Source organism: Gossypium hirsutum, chromosome D10 (assembly GCF_007990345.1).
Source record: "Gossypium hirsutum isolate 1008001.06 chromosome D10, Gossypium_hirsutum_v2.1, whole genome shotgun sequence".
Taxonomy (NCBI): Eukaryota; Viridiplantae; Streptophyta; class Magnoliopsida; order Malvales; family Malvaceae; genus Gossypium; species Gossypium hirsutum.
The window spans coordinates 58,092,462-58,107,096 of NC_053446.1; the positions used below are offsets into that span (position 1 = coordinate 58,092,462).

At 32.9% G+C, this 14,635-nt stretch overlaps 1 protein-coding gene and 1 pseudogene across 4 annotated transcripts; one reads left to right on the plus strand and one right to left on the minus strand.

The window, feature by feature from the left end:
* Positions 1 to 1,509: 1,509 nt before the first annotated feature.
* On the plus strand, positions 1,510 to 7,638 carry LOC107915757 (proline-rich receptor-like protein kinase PERK3). Of its 4 annotated transcripts, XM_041103421.1 has the most exons (10): positions 1,510 to 2,221; positions 2,947 to 3,089; positions 4,051 to 4,148; positions 4,647 to 4,837; positions 4,909 to 4,995; positions 5,086 to 5,586; positions 5,698 to 5,846; positions 5,953 to 6,180; positions 6,408 to 6,557; positions 6,952 to 7,638. In XM_041103421.1, the coding sequence occupies exons 1-10, from the start codon at positions 2,038 to 2,040 to the stop codon at positions 7,237 to 7,239; spliced, it is 2,019 nt and encodes a 672-aa protein (XP_040959355.1). In that variant the 5' UTR covers positions 1,510 to 2,037; the 3' UTR covers positions 7,240 to 7,638. The 4 variants fall into 4 exon arrangements, with proteins under 4 accessions (XP_040959355.1, XP_016700396.1, XP_040959354.1 ...); XM_016844907.2 differs by having other exon boundaries at positions 4,909 to 5,586; XM_041103420.1 differs by having other exon boundaries at positions 1,511 to 2,188; positions 4,909 to 5,586.
* On the minus strand, positions 6,851 to 13,838 carry LOC107915756 (protein FAR1-RELATED SEQUENCE 3-like; annotated as a pseudogene).
* Positions 13,839 to 14,635: the final 797 nt, after the last annotated feature.

The window sequence follows — 14,635 nt, forward strand, 5'->3', positions numbered from 1 at the left end:
TTAATTAATAGTATTAATTGTAATTTAAAAGAATGATATTTTTATAATTTCATAACTGAATTAGTGATTGGTTAAGAGTGACATTAGCTCAATAAAGTACTTAAATATAAATATTAAATTATATGTATAGATGCTAACAATGTGTGAGGAAATGTTTGCGCAATAATATTAAAATGTACAAAAATAATTAAATAAATTGAAGTTTTGGTTGTAGTGGTAAAGTTGAGGTTTAATCTATATTTATGGCATGAGTTCAAATATCTTTATTTGTATCTTTTATTAGTTTTGTTAAAAACATAAAAGGACAAAGGTAACCTCATAATAATATAGTTTTTTTTAATTATGAAAGGATATTTTGTAATTTTCTTGATCGAGTTAGCATCCAACCGAATCGTAATATCAACTTATTAAAGAGTTTAAATAATAGATGGATAATATCCGGTGACAAATAGAATCTGATAATTGGTAAAAGTATCGTGAAGGCCCTTGTAGTAGGAGTAAGATTACATTTTACCCCCTCTATTAAAAGATGGACAAATTAGTCTCTATACGTGTACAAATTGATCATTTTTGTTAAAAAATTTATCCATTTGTACAGTAAAAAACCGACGTGACTGATGGAATAACCAGATAGTGACACGTAATGTGTCACATATACCTCATGCTGACATATAACTATAAATTTTTAACAGTAAAAATTAATAGAATTTTTAATAAAAGAACTAATTTACTCATTAGTCTAATACACAATAATTAATTTACTCGTTTTTTAAATAAAAAAATAAAATACAATCCAAATCTTATTACAATAATCTCCACCATACTTTTACCTTCAAACAATCTCCTAAAAGAGGCAAATGCTTTACTTAGATGAAGCGAATAATGTTGGGGCATACAAAACAAAGGGTACCTACCTTTCTATTATTTAAAGAAAGTATTGGTCAATCCGTAAAAATTTGAAGCCGAAATATTAAAATAATTGGATTTTGCAACACACAGTTTCAGAACCAGCTTCACATATGTTGGAATTTCAAACATGTTCATGTCCAGCTGGGGACAGACAAAGTCTTAAGTATTTATTTCTCACCACCTCCGATTCCCATCATTGTCCATTTGCATATATGTCCCATCCACATATTTTTTTATATATAAAAATAATAATATTAAAAGTTAATTAATTATAAAAATAGGGTAGGATACAAAATAATTTTAAAAATTGAGTGTTTACAACAGTAATTTTAATGTAATTTGGCACATTAGCAGCGCTGATAAAATTCTTTTTTATAATTAATTTATTTTTACCTCATTTTTATAATTAATTTATTTTTACCTCATTTTTATAATTAATTAATTAATTAATATTTTATTATTATTTTTATAAAAGAAAACTTCGGAGTTATAGACAAATAATAAACTTGATTTAGTTTTCTTAATAAGTTTTAAGTTAAAATTTGATTTCTGAACATTTATAAAAGGAAAATTCCTCATCTCAGAGTTTTATTTAAAAAAAAAAAACAAAGTAATTTGATCGTGGAGAGTACAAGAAAGCTTTGATTTAATCTATGAACATTTCAATCTCTTGAAATTTAGTAATTTATAACTTGAAAAAAAAACCCATAGTTATTATCAAAGAATTAATAAAATAATAAGCAGGAAAAACAACGAAGGCTATAATATGTTGTCAATACAACAGGAAGAAACTCACAGGGCCATCAATAGCTTGGATATCCTTCGAGAATATACGGTTGGATTCATCACCTCAACTCTTCTTTAAAACCATCTTATTCAAATTGAAGCAACTCAAATTTTGGACGCTTGTTTCTATTTTTCCTCACAGTTTCTGTTATTTAAAATAAGATTTGAACTAGCATTATATGATCAAAGCTTTGTTTTTGTTGCAGAGAAAAAAAAAAAAAAGAACATTGGATTTGATAAATGCATACCATGTGTTTGTGAATATTTCTGAATAAATTTTGTGCTTGAATTTATTGTTTGCAAAAATAGTTTGTGCAAAAGGTTTCAAAACAAAAAGAAAACATGACAAAAGAAGTTGAGAGAGTGGTGGTGATCCTGGATGGGTCGAAGGAGCTAAATCCAAGCATTATCAAATGGCCCCTCGATGGCTTATCACTTAAGCCTGGAGACAAGCTTTTGGTCCTTGGAATTCTTCACCAGGTTATTAATCCTAGTACGTTTTCTTTCATGGGAGCTGGAAAACTCAGTAAGAATTCATGCTTCCATTTTTTTTTTCTTAGGACAAACGAAGTGAACTCGTTTAATCCTATTGGTTCTTGTAACCACTCTCGAAAAGGTAGTATCCCATGGTAGTCTTCATATGTTGTCTTTCATGGGAGTTAGAAAAACTCAGTAAGAATTCATGCTTCTTTTTTCTTTTGAAAAAAGGACAAGAAAAAGGAACCCAGGGTTTAATTTAGATTGGTTCATTTAACCATCTTTAAAAGATGGCATCTTATAGATAATAATCTTAGTATGTTAGTTGTTAGACTTTCTTGTTTCTAACTTACCAACAATTTAGAGTTTAATCCAGTTGATTCATGTAATCACCTTTTGAATTCCATGCAATAGATAAAAGTCTTAGTACATTATCTTTCTTGGGAGATAGAAATTACTCAATAATAATTCATGCCTCACTTAAGATAGCATCTAAAATATAATAATTCTAGTTGGTGATCTAAATGGAGCTAGAAAACACACTAGCAATTCATGCATTTTTTTTATTTCTTGAAAAGGACTAGAAAACGAATCCGGGATTTAATTTGATTGGTTCATTTTTTACAATAAGAGATGGCATCCGATAAATCTCGAATCCTAACATTTGCAACTCTTCCGACAAAGAAATACTCTGGACAAATGACATTCAATGCATTGCTAGCTGCCTTTAAGTTTTCTCTATCTCCATAATTTATTTTTGGGTTATTTTTTCAGTGGGGTTTAAATCCAAGGTGGATACAAGTTCAATTTTTGGAACAAACAGGAGGATCACGGTGGAAGAAATGGGGAAAAAGTTAGAACAGTACAATAAGGATGCTGCGCTTGTGAAAATATCCGAACAGTACAAAAAGGAGCAGGTATAGTAGCTTTCTAGCTCTTTACAATGATATCATGAGAGAGTTCTTTTTAAAAATGAAAAAATGATATAAATTACATAAATCATGAACTTTGATCATGGTTTAGTACAATTGATTCATGGCGTTAACTTCTTTAGTCGAAGATTTGAATCTCAACATCCATAACTTCTCTATTTTTGGATTGGGGTATTTTTTTTTATAAAATAATACAAAATTATCCATGAAAGGATTTTTTGTTAGAGACAATAGATTGTATATGTGTTTGTGTGTGTATGTGAACTTATTTTCTGAAGTTTACTCATGATTCTGGTCACAGCAACTAGGTCATTAAAGTTATGAGTTATGACTGTGAGACACCATGCCTTATGGTGTATTCTCAAATGGAGCTCAATTCGAAATTCAAACCTTGAAGTTTGTTTGAGTTTTGTTTTCAAAGTTTGAGTTCGATTCAAAATAAAAATCGAAATGCTCGAACTTGCTCGATTAAGCTCGTTTATCAAGTAAAAAAGCAGCTTGATTCTAATACTAGACTTCAAGCTCAAATATTTGTTCTCAAGTTCAAACTACTAGTTAAAAATTAAAAGTTTTAATTAGGCTATTAGGATACTCGAATTCAGCTCACTCAGGTTACTTGAGCTTGACTCTACAATGACCCAACCAAATTTGAATCTTTTCTTCAAGTTGAACTTGAGTAATTTACATCCATAGCCCTAACCGTATTTCATCTAGTAATGAACAATAAGTACTGATAGAAAATAAGCAGGCACTCCATCCATTGACATCTAAAGGAACATGGTGGCCTTCCTTGAACTGAACTGCAAAACTGAATCACAATTATGCCATATATGATTAGTATGATTCAAATAAGCTGCTAATTCTTGTTTGTTAAAATGTTTAATGTAGTATACATGGCTTGTTTATGATCAAATTACTGACATTATCTTGAGTTTCTTTCTCCCAGATAGAATTCCAGGTAAAGATTTTAGCAGGTTATCCATTAAAGGATGTTGCTGCAAGAGCTGTGAAAAGTTTTGGTGCTACATGGTTGGTACTCGACAGGTATGTGTTTGATTGCTGCTAATGAACTCAGAAAATGAGCAATGGATAGTATGGATTCACGTATTCGTGGATATTTGATATGCTTTCTTGCATATTGTTATAATATTTGGGTACTATAATTACTATTTAAAGTAGATTCAAAGTTGATGTGGATAGTAATCCTCGTATTTTCATTATCTGAATTTGCTTACTTTTGTGGATAATTTAGATAAACAATTTTATTGTACTTTTCAAAATTTTCATTTATTTTATACTCAAATCTGGATAATAATACTTATCAAAAAAATTATTTAACTTTTTTTTCTTATTATATTAAGATTTTTGGCGGATTTGGATTTAAAAAATAATACTTAGATTTAATATTAATAATAAACAGACTCAGATTTTAAGTAATTATGCAGATCCAAAATTGAATATTACAAAAATGCAAATATCCTATCAGTTTTTATCCCTGATTTTAACATTGTACATCGTAAATATGTGTAATCTTTGAGATAGGCATATGAAGAATGACCAGAGGTACTTTGTAGAGAACCTGTCATGTAATATAGTAAGGTTGAAGAAAGATTGCAATGCTGAAGAATTAAGAGGACCAAATGTAAAGGATAATTTCAAACTGCCGCAATGTCACATACCGTATGCCGAAATGATTCCGGCGATTGGCCCCCAAAGACTGCATTCTCCTCAAAGTAAGTTATTTGGAATGCAATGTAAAACATACTATGTTCATGTCAAGAAATCATGTCATTTGTTGTTGCAGATCGTGAAGGTGAAAGCATTGGAGAGCATCAATCGCATAGTAATAGGAAATCCATCTCGCGTTCATCTTCAGCTTCAAGTATTTCTGGTAACAGAGCACCGTTTTTGAGTTATAATGAACCAAAGTCCTCATCCTCATCCATGTATGTCCATGATGAAGCATATGGTACAACTACAGGACCAGAAACAGGGGGAGAACATTCCCCGCTATCCATCAACGAAAGTGGAGACCAGAAAGACTTGCAGAGTCCAGATGAAAATCCAAAGCAACATAACCACAATGATGATTGGATGGGGGGAAATCCGGGGGATCAAGTATTCAAAAACTCCCTTTGCTTGATATGCAAAAATCGAAGGCCGAAGATCGGATGGATGAGAGACTTCACTTACGCAGAGCTCCAAGCTGCTACTGAAGGGTTCAATGCTAAAAACTTCCTATCGGAAGGCGGATTTGGATCCGTCTATAGGGGAGAGATCAATGGAATGAAGATTGCAGTAAAGCAACACAAGTACAATGCAAGTCTCCAAGGTGAGAAAGAATTCAAGTCTGAAGTTCACGTGCTTCGGACAGCGAGACATGAGAACTTGGTCATGCTGGTTGGTTCTTGCTCTGAAGGAAACCACAGGCTACTTGTCTATGAATATGTCTGCAATCGTTCACTTGACCTTCATTTATCAAGTAAGGATTCATTCAAGACAACCCTTTGGTTTTTTACTCTGTTTTTGTGCAATGAAATATCTAATCGATGTATGCATGTATGTATTTCGTTTCTTGCTAAATTGATTGCAGAGCACTCAAGAAGACCTCTTAGTTGGCAAAAGAGGGTGAAGATAGCACTGGGAACTGCTAAGGGCTTGAAATATTTGCATGACAACAACATCATCCATCGAGACATGAGACCGAACAACATCCTTGTAACCCACGAATTCGAACCATTGGTAATGATCAAACTACATTTATACATGTATATATGTACGTTTTCTGCAAGTACATTCATTCTTTTACCTCAACTCACCAAAGTTCATACCCGGTTCACTATATCAGCTAGGAGATTTTGGCTTGGCAAGAACTCAACATGAAGACTCAGATAAGTCATCGGAGACAATGACAAGAGTTGTCGGAACTTTAGGATACTTGGCACCAGAATACGCTGAATGTGGCAAAGTGTCAACCAAGACAGATGTTTATTCTTTTGGAGTTGTGCTGTTGCAGCTAATCACTGGAATGAAGACCACAGACAAAAGACTTGGAGGGAAAAGCCTTGTTGGATGGGTAAAACTCTTGATATCTGAATAAATTATTAACTATATGAAAGATATATACTCGTATCTGAAACTAACCAGGATCCGGATAATGAAAACTATGGCCACCTATCACATAGCTAAGTTGTGCAGTGACTTAAATAACTCTAGCAGCTGAAGTGTAACACCAAGAAAATGAGTAACACATAGAAAGGTCAGAAAGATCTTCCATTATTGAAGTTTTCTATCTTCTTGCAGGCAAGACCACTACTGAAAGACAGGAACTACCCGGATTTAATTGACCAAAGGATCCTCGATAAGCATGATGTTCATCAACTCTTTTGGATGGTTCGAGTAGCCGAGAAGTGTCTCACCAAGGATCCTCAGAAGAGATTATCAATGGATAAGGTAAGTTTTGAAGAAATGTTCCAAATCAAGATTCAATGCTACAATAACTGAGCAACGTCGATTATGATTTACATACTCATAGCACTTCAGATATCGATATCCCCCTAAACCCAAACTTCTCCTTTGCATGGATTCCATTCATGGACCATATTTAGCATCCATGTTGCTGATAAACTTAGTTATCAATCATGATATGACACCCTGTATGTTAGTGACAAACTAGACACTATAGCAGTTAAAAAGTAGTACCCTCAAGCAAATGAAGAGTCAGAGCAACATAGGTCACAACTAAGTAGCACTAACAGATTAAACTTTATTATCCTCTTTGAACATAGATCAGAATAGCTAAAACCACATTAAACAGATTACTACTATTAAGCAATAACTATTGCAGGTTGTTTTTGCTTTAAACTACATAACGGATTGCGGCAACTTCTGTGGCATTGAAGATTTCTCACCTGCACAATCAGACACTGTAAGCCAGGACTCATATGATTCAGTGTCACAATCTCCCTTTGAAGATGATTCAGTCTTCACCATAGAAACTACATCTGCAAATAGCCTTAGTCTGTTTAATGAAAGGCTTCCACCATCACCACCAATTTCGAGCAAATCGAGTGCTTCCACCCTTTTCTGTGAATCTGCATCTAGCAGTGGGAGCAATCATGAAAGATATCTATGATGATGGTCCAATGTTTTAACCCTGTGATGGTCGATGCTTGTTGATCAACTTCTGGTCAATCAGTTTATCTTGAATTGGATTCATGTCGAGTTCCATAAAGGATTTGGGAAGTTTGATAAGCAATACTGCACCATGCAACGAAAATTCATCATGTTCTTAGATGATGTTTGAATGATCACTGTCAATTAGGACCCCCTTTTTTTCATGGTTATCAAGTAGGAAACATGGAATCAAATCATATCAAATTAATCATTCTCAATGGATATCTATTAACCATCTTCATCAGGGATAGCTTTTAACTAAGTTAACATGATTGCAAAGTTATATCTGCTTGAACCTTTTTTTTTTTTGAATAAATATCTGCTTGAACTTTGAATGTGACAGTAGTCTTCTCTTGAATAGTTGATCTACAAATCCATAACCCAGTGAACATTTTGTCCTACCAAACACAATGTAATTTGACTTGAATGTGGGTGTCGGATACAAATACATGTATTATTTTTATTATTGTAACGTACAGTATATTTATATAAATTTTGATATGATTAATAATTTATGTATAATAAACTTTAATATATTCACATAATAGTAGTTTTTTTATTACTCAAATTATATCATATTTTATGTATTCATTACTTTTTTTCTTTTTTATTTGCATATTATATTTTTAGGGATATAATTGAATGGAAATAAACTCAGGTTTTAAAAACATTGAAGCTCAACACAATATAAAACATTGATTTATTCATAGACATTCATAATGTTTATGCTTGAGCTCAAGTTTGAACTTGAATTGAAATTTTTTTTACTATTAATTAAAAATAAAAATAAAACAACTCAATAGCTATTTAAATAAAATATTAACATATTTAAATTATATTCTTCAAATAATTCTATGGTCTCAAATTATCAAATATAATTTTTATTTAAGCTTAATTAATATCAACTAATGTCCTATTCATTTTACTTTCTCTAAGCTTAATTAAATTCTCCTCTCGAACTTAACTTTATTTGCCTCGAATTTTTTTTTAAATCTTTGAATTTGTCAACTTTTCCCAACTTGACTCAATAACAAAAAATTTATATTATAACACACCTACTATGTGGGTGAAAACATTTACGTAATAAATTTATTAAATATTGATATAAAGCCTAAATATTAATTTGGTTGAAATGGTAAAGTTGAGATAGTAAAATTTTAAGGGGTCTTGGGTTCAAACCTCGTTAAATGTATATAATTTTCTAGATTTATTAAAATATAAAAACACATAAATATCTCCAAATAATAATCGTCTCTTAGTAAAATAAATGGGTTTTGGTAAATTCACAACTAAGTTGAAACCTAATTCATGAGTGACACCATCTCAATCAATGGCATTATCCATAGTAAGAAGTATAGATATATAAATATAAATATTTTTATTTTTTAATATCAAGTGAATAGTGAACTTTGCATTTTCGGGCTAGGCTGAACCAAAAATGATCTTCGACAAAGAGAAAAGGTCCAGTTTCAAGTCATCTACTAAGGAATTTTTTAACATTGATTCACCATTAAGAAATTAATCTGTTTGCCAGCTTGAAAGTAGGAAGTTGCCACTTTACATGTTGGTATTTTATTGAATTACGGTTCCTTAAATGATAAAAGAGAACTGTGGAAATAAAATGCTTACAGTTGTCAAAGTTGTTCACGAATATAGGCCATTGATCTCAACATCGAACCCAAAGTATCTTTTGACACTTGGAACTTTACTTCTTTCTCCCCAGAAGTTGTCTTTGTATCTTGGAGCTGAGAAATTCAAATAAACAAGCAATAAGTCCAAAAATTCGATTTTTCTTTCATCAGGGATAGGGGAAGGGATTGTCCAAGTTTGAACCTGGGACATTAACAAGAACTCAAGCAATGCAAGTCATTTGTCACTACACTAATAGCTAGTTGGCCTATTTAGACTTTAACTAAAACAAAAGATAAGAACTTAAAAGCAAGAAGCAGCAGCGTAAATCTTACTCCTAAATTTATCACATCAATGCAACTATGGTTCAATGTAATGCTAATCACATGATGTTTATCGTTTGAAGTTACTTTCAATGAACATGGGCAAAATCATAAAAGTATTGCTAACCAAGGTTTGAAAAACTGGACCAAAAGTTAAACAAGTCAGACTTTCAGTTCTTCCAATTAATTCAAATGGTTAGGCTGGCCGGTTTGATCAAAACCCTTTTTAATATTTATTTTTACTGTTAGATAAATATTAAATGTTGTTTGTAATTAATAAAAAACGTATTTAGCTTAATGGTATGATCTTTAATATAAAATTAATACATTAAAAGTTCAAATCTTATTGGTTAAGTGACAAAGTAGGAAAGTAGTTATGAATGATAACCATTTGATTGACAAAAATTTCATCCTCACTCTTTTTCATCCTTAGTACTAAGCAAAGCCTTAAGGAAGCAGGAAATATCCATAGTCTGGGAAAAAAAAATAAAACAAAACAAAACTAGTTCGAGTATTAAGTCAACTTAAACTTATTTTACACCAAAGACCATTACATGCTTAGTGTTTATTAGGTTTATTTTCATTGTTACTGTTCACCTAAAGAAGTAATGCCCAAAAGTTGGGAATTTGGTTCTCGGGAAAAAGCAAAATCCAATCATCAAATTTCCCTTAAATAATACCTTAAATTGCAATTACCTTTGGTTGAAAATTGAAAAAGAGGAACAATTTTTAAGGACTCTATAAAATAAAAGTTGGAATTATAGATTAAAATGTCAAAGGACAGTTCACTAATTAGTATGCTAAAAGGGTGTTTGTCTTTCCCTGTTCAGATATTCAGCATACCATGCTCTCTATAACTTGACGAAATATTGAATATCATGATAAACTCGTTAAATAAGATATGTTAACTAGTCAGCTTAGCTGAAAATATTTGTGACGTAATAGCATCTAATATCATTATCCTAACACTAAGGTAATTCATATAATAGAAAATCATCACCAAAAACCAACTCCTTAGAAATTTAAAAAGAAAAAAAAAAAAACTAGGATATAAATGGATATAAGTTCAACATTTCAAACCTTCAAATTTATGGCAGCAACCCTATTGACTGGTGTTGAGAGCTGTTGACTGATGTAAGCCATTGATCGCAACATAGGCTCCAGAGTTACCTTTGTGAGCCTAAATTGCACTTCAGCCTCTCCCAAAGGGTTCTTGCTATAGTCATGCAGCTGCAACAGAGGTGAAAGAAGATTATACCAATTGAAAACAGTCAACTCAAGTATGATTACACGATGCTTGCTTTGACAATTTGGAACATGACTGAAAATCTGAGAAAGTGAATAGTCATTTCGGAAGCACCACAAAGAGTATAGAAGGATTTCTGTCCATTAGACTAACTATGATAAGTTAGCTTTTAATTCTACCAGTTGCCAGAGCATCTAATATTAGATAACTTTCATCTTGAATATATAAAGAGAAACTTAAAAGAAACAAATAAGAACAAGATAGGAAATGAGAGTATATGCCAACATACCTTCAAGTTTATAACAGCTACTTTACAAGCTTCTACTTCTTTTTTATTTTCTATAACCCAAGTCATGGACTTAAAACAAGAGAGAACCACCTGCATCCAACAGAAATAGAACTCTCACGTATTTTCACTAACAAAAACGTTGGTTAATGCTGAATACAACAAAAATCCAAGACACGTGTGTATGAGTTGGTGACATACATATATGATGTATATTAATAAAATAGATATAAACTTCTTCCAAACATACCGTGCTATCAAGGTGATCAGTTTCACGATCAATAGATACAGGGGCCATGCTAGGTTGATTCAAGTCAGTAAGTGGAGCTCCACTATCAATAAGATTAGAGGTGATACTACATCTTGCCATGGCCATAAAGATGGGACCATTTCTGAGACCGGAGAAGTGGTTTTTTTGCTACCATCTTCATGACTATTTCCATTAATATAAGATCTAGGTGGGGTGACTTTAGCTACATCCTTCTTTATAAATGCAACCTTTTTTACAGCATCTCTAAGAGCATTGATTGCTGCGCTATATGTCTCAGGGACAACAGAACCTTCTTCTGCCAATTTGAAGGCTTCCTGACATAGGATATTGAAACGGGCAGTTAGAGTCTCAACACCTTGAGGATCAGCATTTTTCTCATCCAATCCAACCCAAGATTTGGCACTCTTGGTCCACCGCCTTAAAATGTAATGGGATGGAAGGGTAAGAACATTTGTCACTGTGAACACTGTCAATATATGTCTACATAGAATACCAGAATATTCAAACATCTGACATGTACAACTAGCTTTCATCTCAGAAACATTCAGCATGACAAAGTATGCCTTATCATCATGTTCATATTTTGCAACCCTGTATTTACTGACAATGCCATCTCCCTCAATCTTGTTTGCTGTATACACAAAAGTTTCAACTAGTTCCTCCTGAAACTTTGAGAAAACTTTCTTCGTGTAGAGGTTTGCTGCCTGCTGTTCCATAGGTGATGGTGTTTTTAGTACCGGTGTGGTGCAGATTGTGTCACAATCTGCTTCTATTTCCTTCTCTAGAGAACGTTCCAAAGCCCTTTCATACTGTTTTAAAAAAAGTGGTATAGTTGTCTGCTGATTTATGTACCCATCAAAAAAGGAGCTAACCCCTTGGTTAGAAGAAAGAATAGCAAAGAAAGTACCACGAAAATAAACTGGAGCCCACTGTTTACGAGCGTTATATACTGCCAGAAGCCACTCATTTTTCTGGAGGTTGTACTTATCAAGGAGAGTGGTCCACGATGATTCAAAATCCTCAATCGTCTCTGAAAAGTTTATGCAGCCATAGATCTCACCATATAAAGAAGGATGGGCTAGGTAGATATGTGCCAACCTTTCTTGTCCTTCCCTCAAGATGTGCCACTTGCAAATGCAGTGGCGAGTTTCAGGAAAGACCTGAGAAACTGCTGCTTGTATTGCTCTGTCTTGGTCTGTGGTGATGGAAACGGGACATCGATTGTTCATTGCAGATAACCACGTCCTGAATAGCCAAGTAAAGGAAGACTCAGATTCATCCAGAAGTAATGCACAACCAAACAACACCATCTGGCCATGATGATTTATGCCTGTGAAAGGAGCAAACGGAATCTGATACTGATTTGGTCAATACATTGTGTCAAAAATAACTGCATCTCCAAAGTGATTGTAAGCTGCCCTTGATCTTGCATCGGCCCAGAAAACATTAGTCATTCGATTATCATCATCAAGCTGTATTGCATAATAAAAGCCCGGGTTTTCAGCCTGCAACTTCTTGAAATAGTTCAGCAGATTTTGAGCATCTTTCCCCAGTGTTCTCCTTTGGCTAGGAAGTCCAACATAGCCTACAGACCCCATATTCCTTACAAGGTGATTAGGGTCGACACAGGAGGTATTCCCAACCCTAGTGGCTTCACAAGAAACATGATTTCCATCCACCAAAGCCCAAACGTCAGTAGCGGCATCAGATGTTTCGGGAACATTTTTAGTGACTCCAGCAAAATGCCTACGAGGTCTAAGGTAATGAACCTTACTAGGATTAACCATCGAATGATTATGATCCTCCACAAACTTTGTAGCAACCCACTTCTTTCCATCCTTTCTCTCGATCCTAAACATTGCATTACAACTTTCAACATTTTTCCTCTTTAAAACCTCCCTTGAACATGCGAAATCCCATGTTACAATTGGCCCATCGAGCTTAGTACGAGTAAACTGACCAACATGGGTACTAAACCCTAACCGCCTAGCATATCCATCGTAAAATGTCCTGCCTGCATCCTCCGACTCAAATTCCATCCCCACACATGGCTTACCTCCGGCACCTCCATCATCATTCGGATTAACAACCACATCTATTCCAGTTAAATTTTCTATTAAATTCCCACTACTACCACCACCCTTACCAGACTCAATATTTACTCCCCGGACATTATCCCCTTTTCCCCCTCCCACATCCATGTTTTCATCTCATACAACATGCAATTCAGCATTTTTTCTTTCTACTGAACCAGGGTTAAACCCTCCTCCATTCAGTCAATGTAACTGTTTAAATGCATGGTTATCAATTACAAGCTCACTCAATGCAATTCCCATCCAAATCATTCTTTAAAAACAAAAAACTAGTAATTCAATTCTACAAAAGAACTGATGGAAGCACCAATGAAGTGCAACTGAGCAGGCTAAGACAGAGAAATGAACTGAAAATGCGGGAGGGAAACCAAAAGGACTATAAAATTGAGATGTAAGAGGGAAATTAAAAATTGAGTTATCTTTGATCAAAAGAAATGGGTTATAAAATTAAATGTCCATTTCGGGCAAGAAACTTACAGTTGCATTTTTGTAAGAAAATGGAGAAAAGGAGGGGCCTCTGCTCTGCTTTGTTCTTCAATGTTTGTGTCTCAGTGAATAAGCTTCTTTTCTATTGATGGCGAAAACTTTCGCTCGATGCTTGGGTCGAAGCAATGTTAATTTTTTTTGGCTAACCCTAGAAATTGGGGAAAATCGGTACTAACTCCTAAATATTTTTTTAACTTCAAAAAATTTTGCCCTTTAAAAAACTTTACCTCGTACGCGGAAAAAATTTGTTCAATAAATAAAAGTTTACTTATTAAGTATTATAATACTTAGATATAAAATAAATAATACTGAGTAAAAAAATGGTAAACTATTAAAATAGTCACTTTTATTTGTTTATGTTATATTTTAGTCATTTATGTTTGAAATGTTATGTTTTAATTACTTACATTATCGTGTTATAACATTTTAGTCACCGTGTTGTTAATTACAGTGTAACGGTAAGCTGACATGGCACGTTAAAGAAATGACCCTTACTAATCTACAAGCTCGCTTCACTCGAAAAATTAAATTGTTCAAAAAAATAAAAGTATAAAGACTAGTTTTAACAAATGTAAAACATAGAAAACCTATGTTAAAAGAAATGGAGAAGGAATGAAAACAGAGGGGGAAACAGAAAAGAATGAAAAATAAAGGAAAAGAAAAGAAAAGTTAAAAGAACATAAAAGGTAAAAAAATTTGCTTTAAACGGAAAAATATGGAGACCAATTGTATAAAATAACTTAAAATTTTTGTTTGAAATGATGATTTAATGTGTCACGTCAGTTTACCATTACACTGTTAGCAGTAATTAACCGCTCAGTGACTAAAACGTAACATTTCAAACATATATAACTAAAATGTAATTGAGATATACAAAAGTAACTATTTTGATAGTTTAACCTAAAAAATAAAACTTCTTTAAAATAAATAAAAAAAATTCTTTTTTTAAAAACAAGTGATGTGAAATTAAAATTAGTATATTACTTATTTTTATAAAATAGAATGAATTTTTTTTGTTTTA

Excerpts from the sequence above, each read along its gene's own strand:
- LOC107915757 (XM_016844907.2), top strand. The coding sequence starts at position 2,038 with ATGACAAAAGAAGTTGAGAGAGTGGTGGTGATCCTGGATGGGTCGAAG. Across the intron at positions 4,149-4,646 it reads ACATGGTTGGTACTCGACAG|GCATATGAAGAATGACCAGA; the intron begins GTATGTGTTTGA and ends TCTTTGAGATAG. Across the intron at positions 4,838-4,908 it reads AAGACTGCATTCTCCTCAAA|ATCGTGAAGGTGAAAGCATT; the intron begins GTAAGTTATTTG and ends TTGTTGTTGCAG.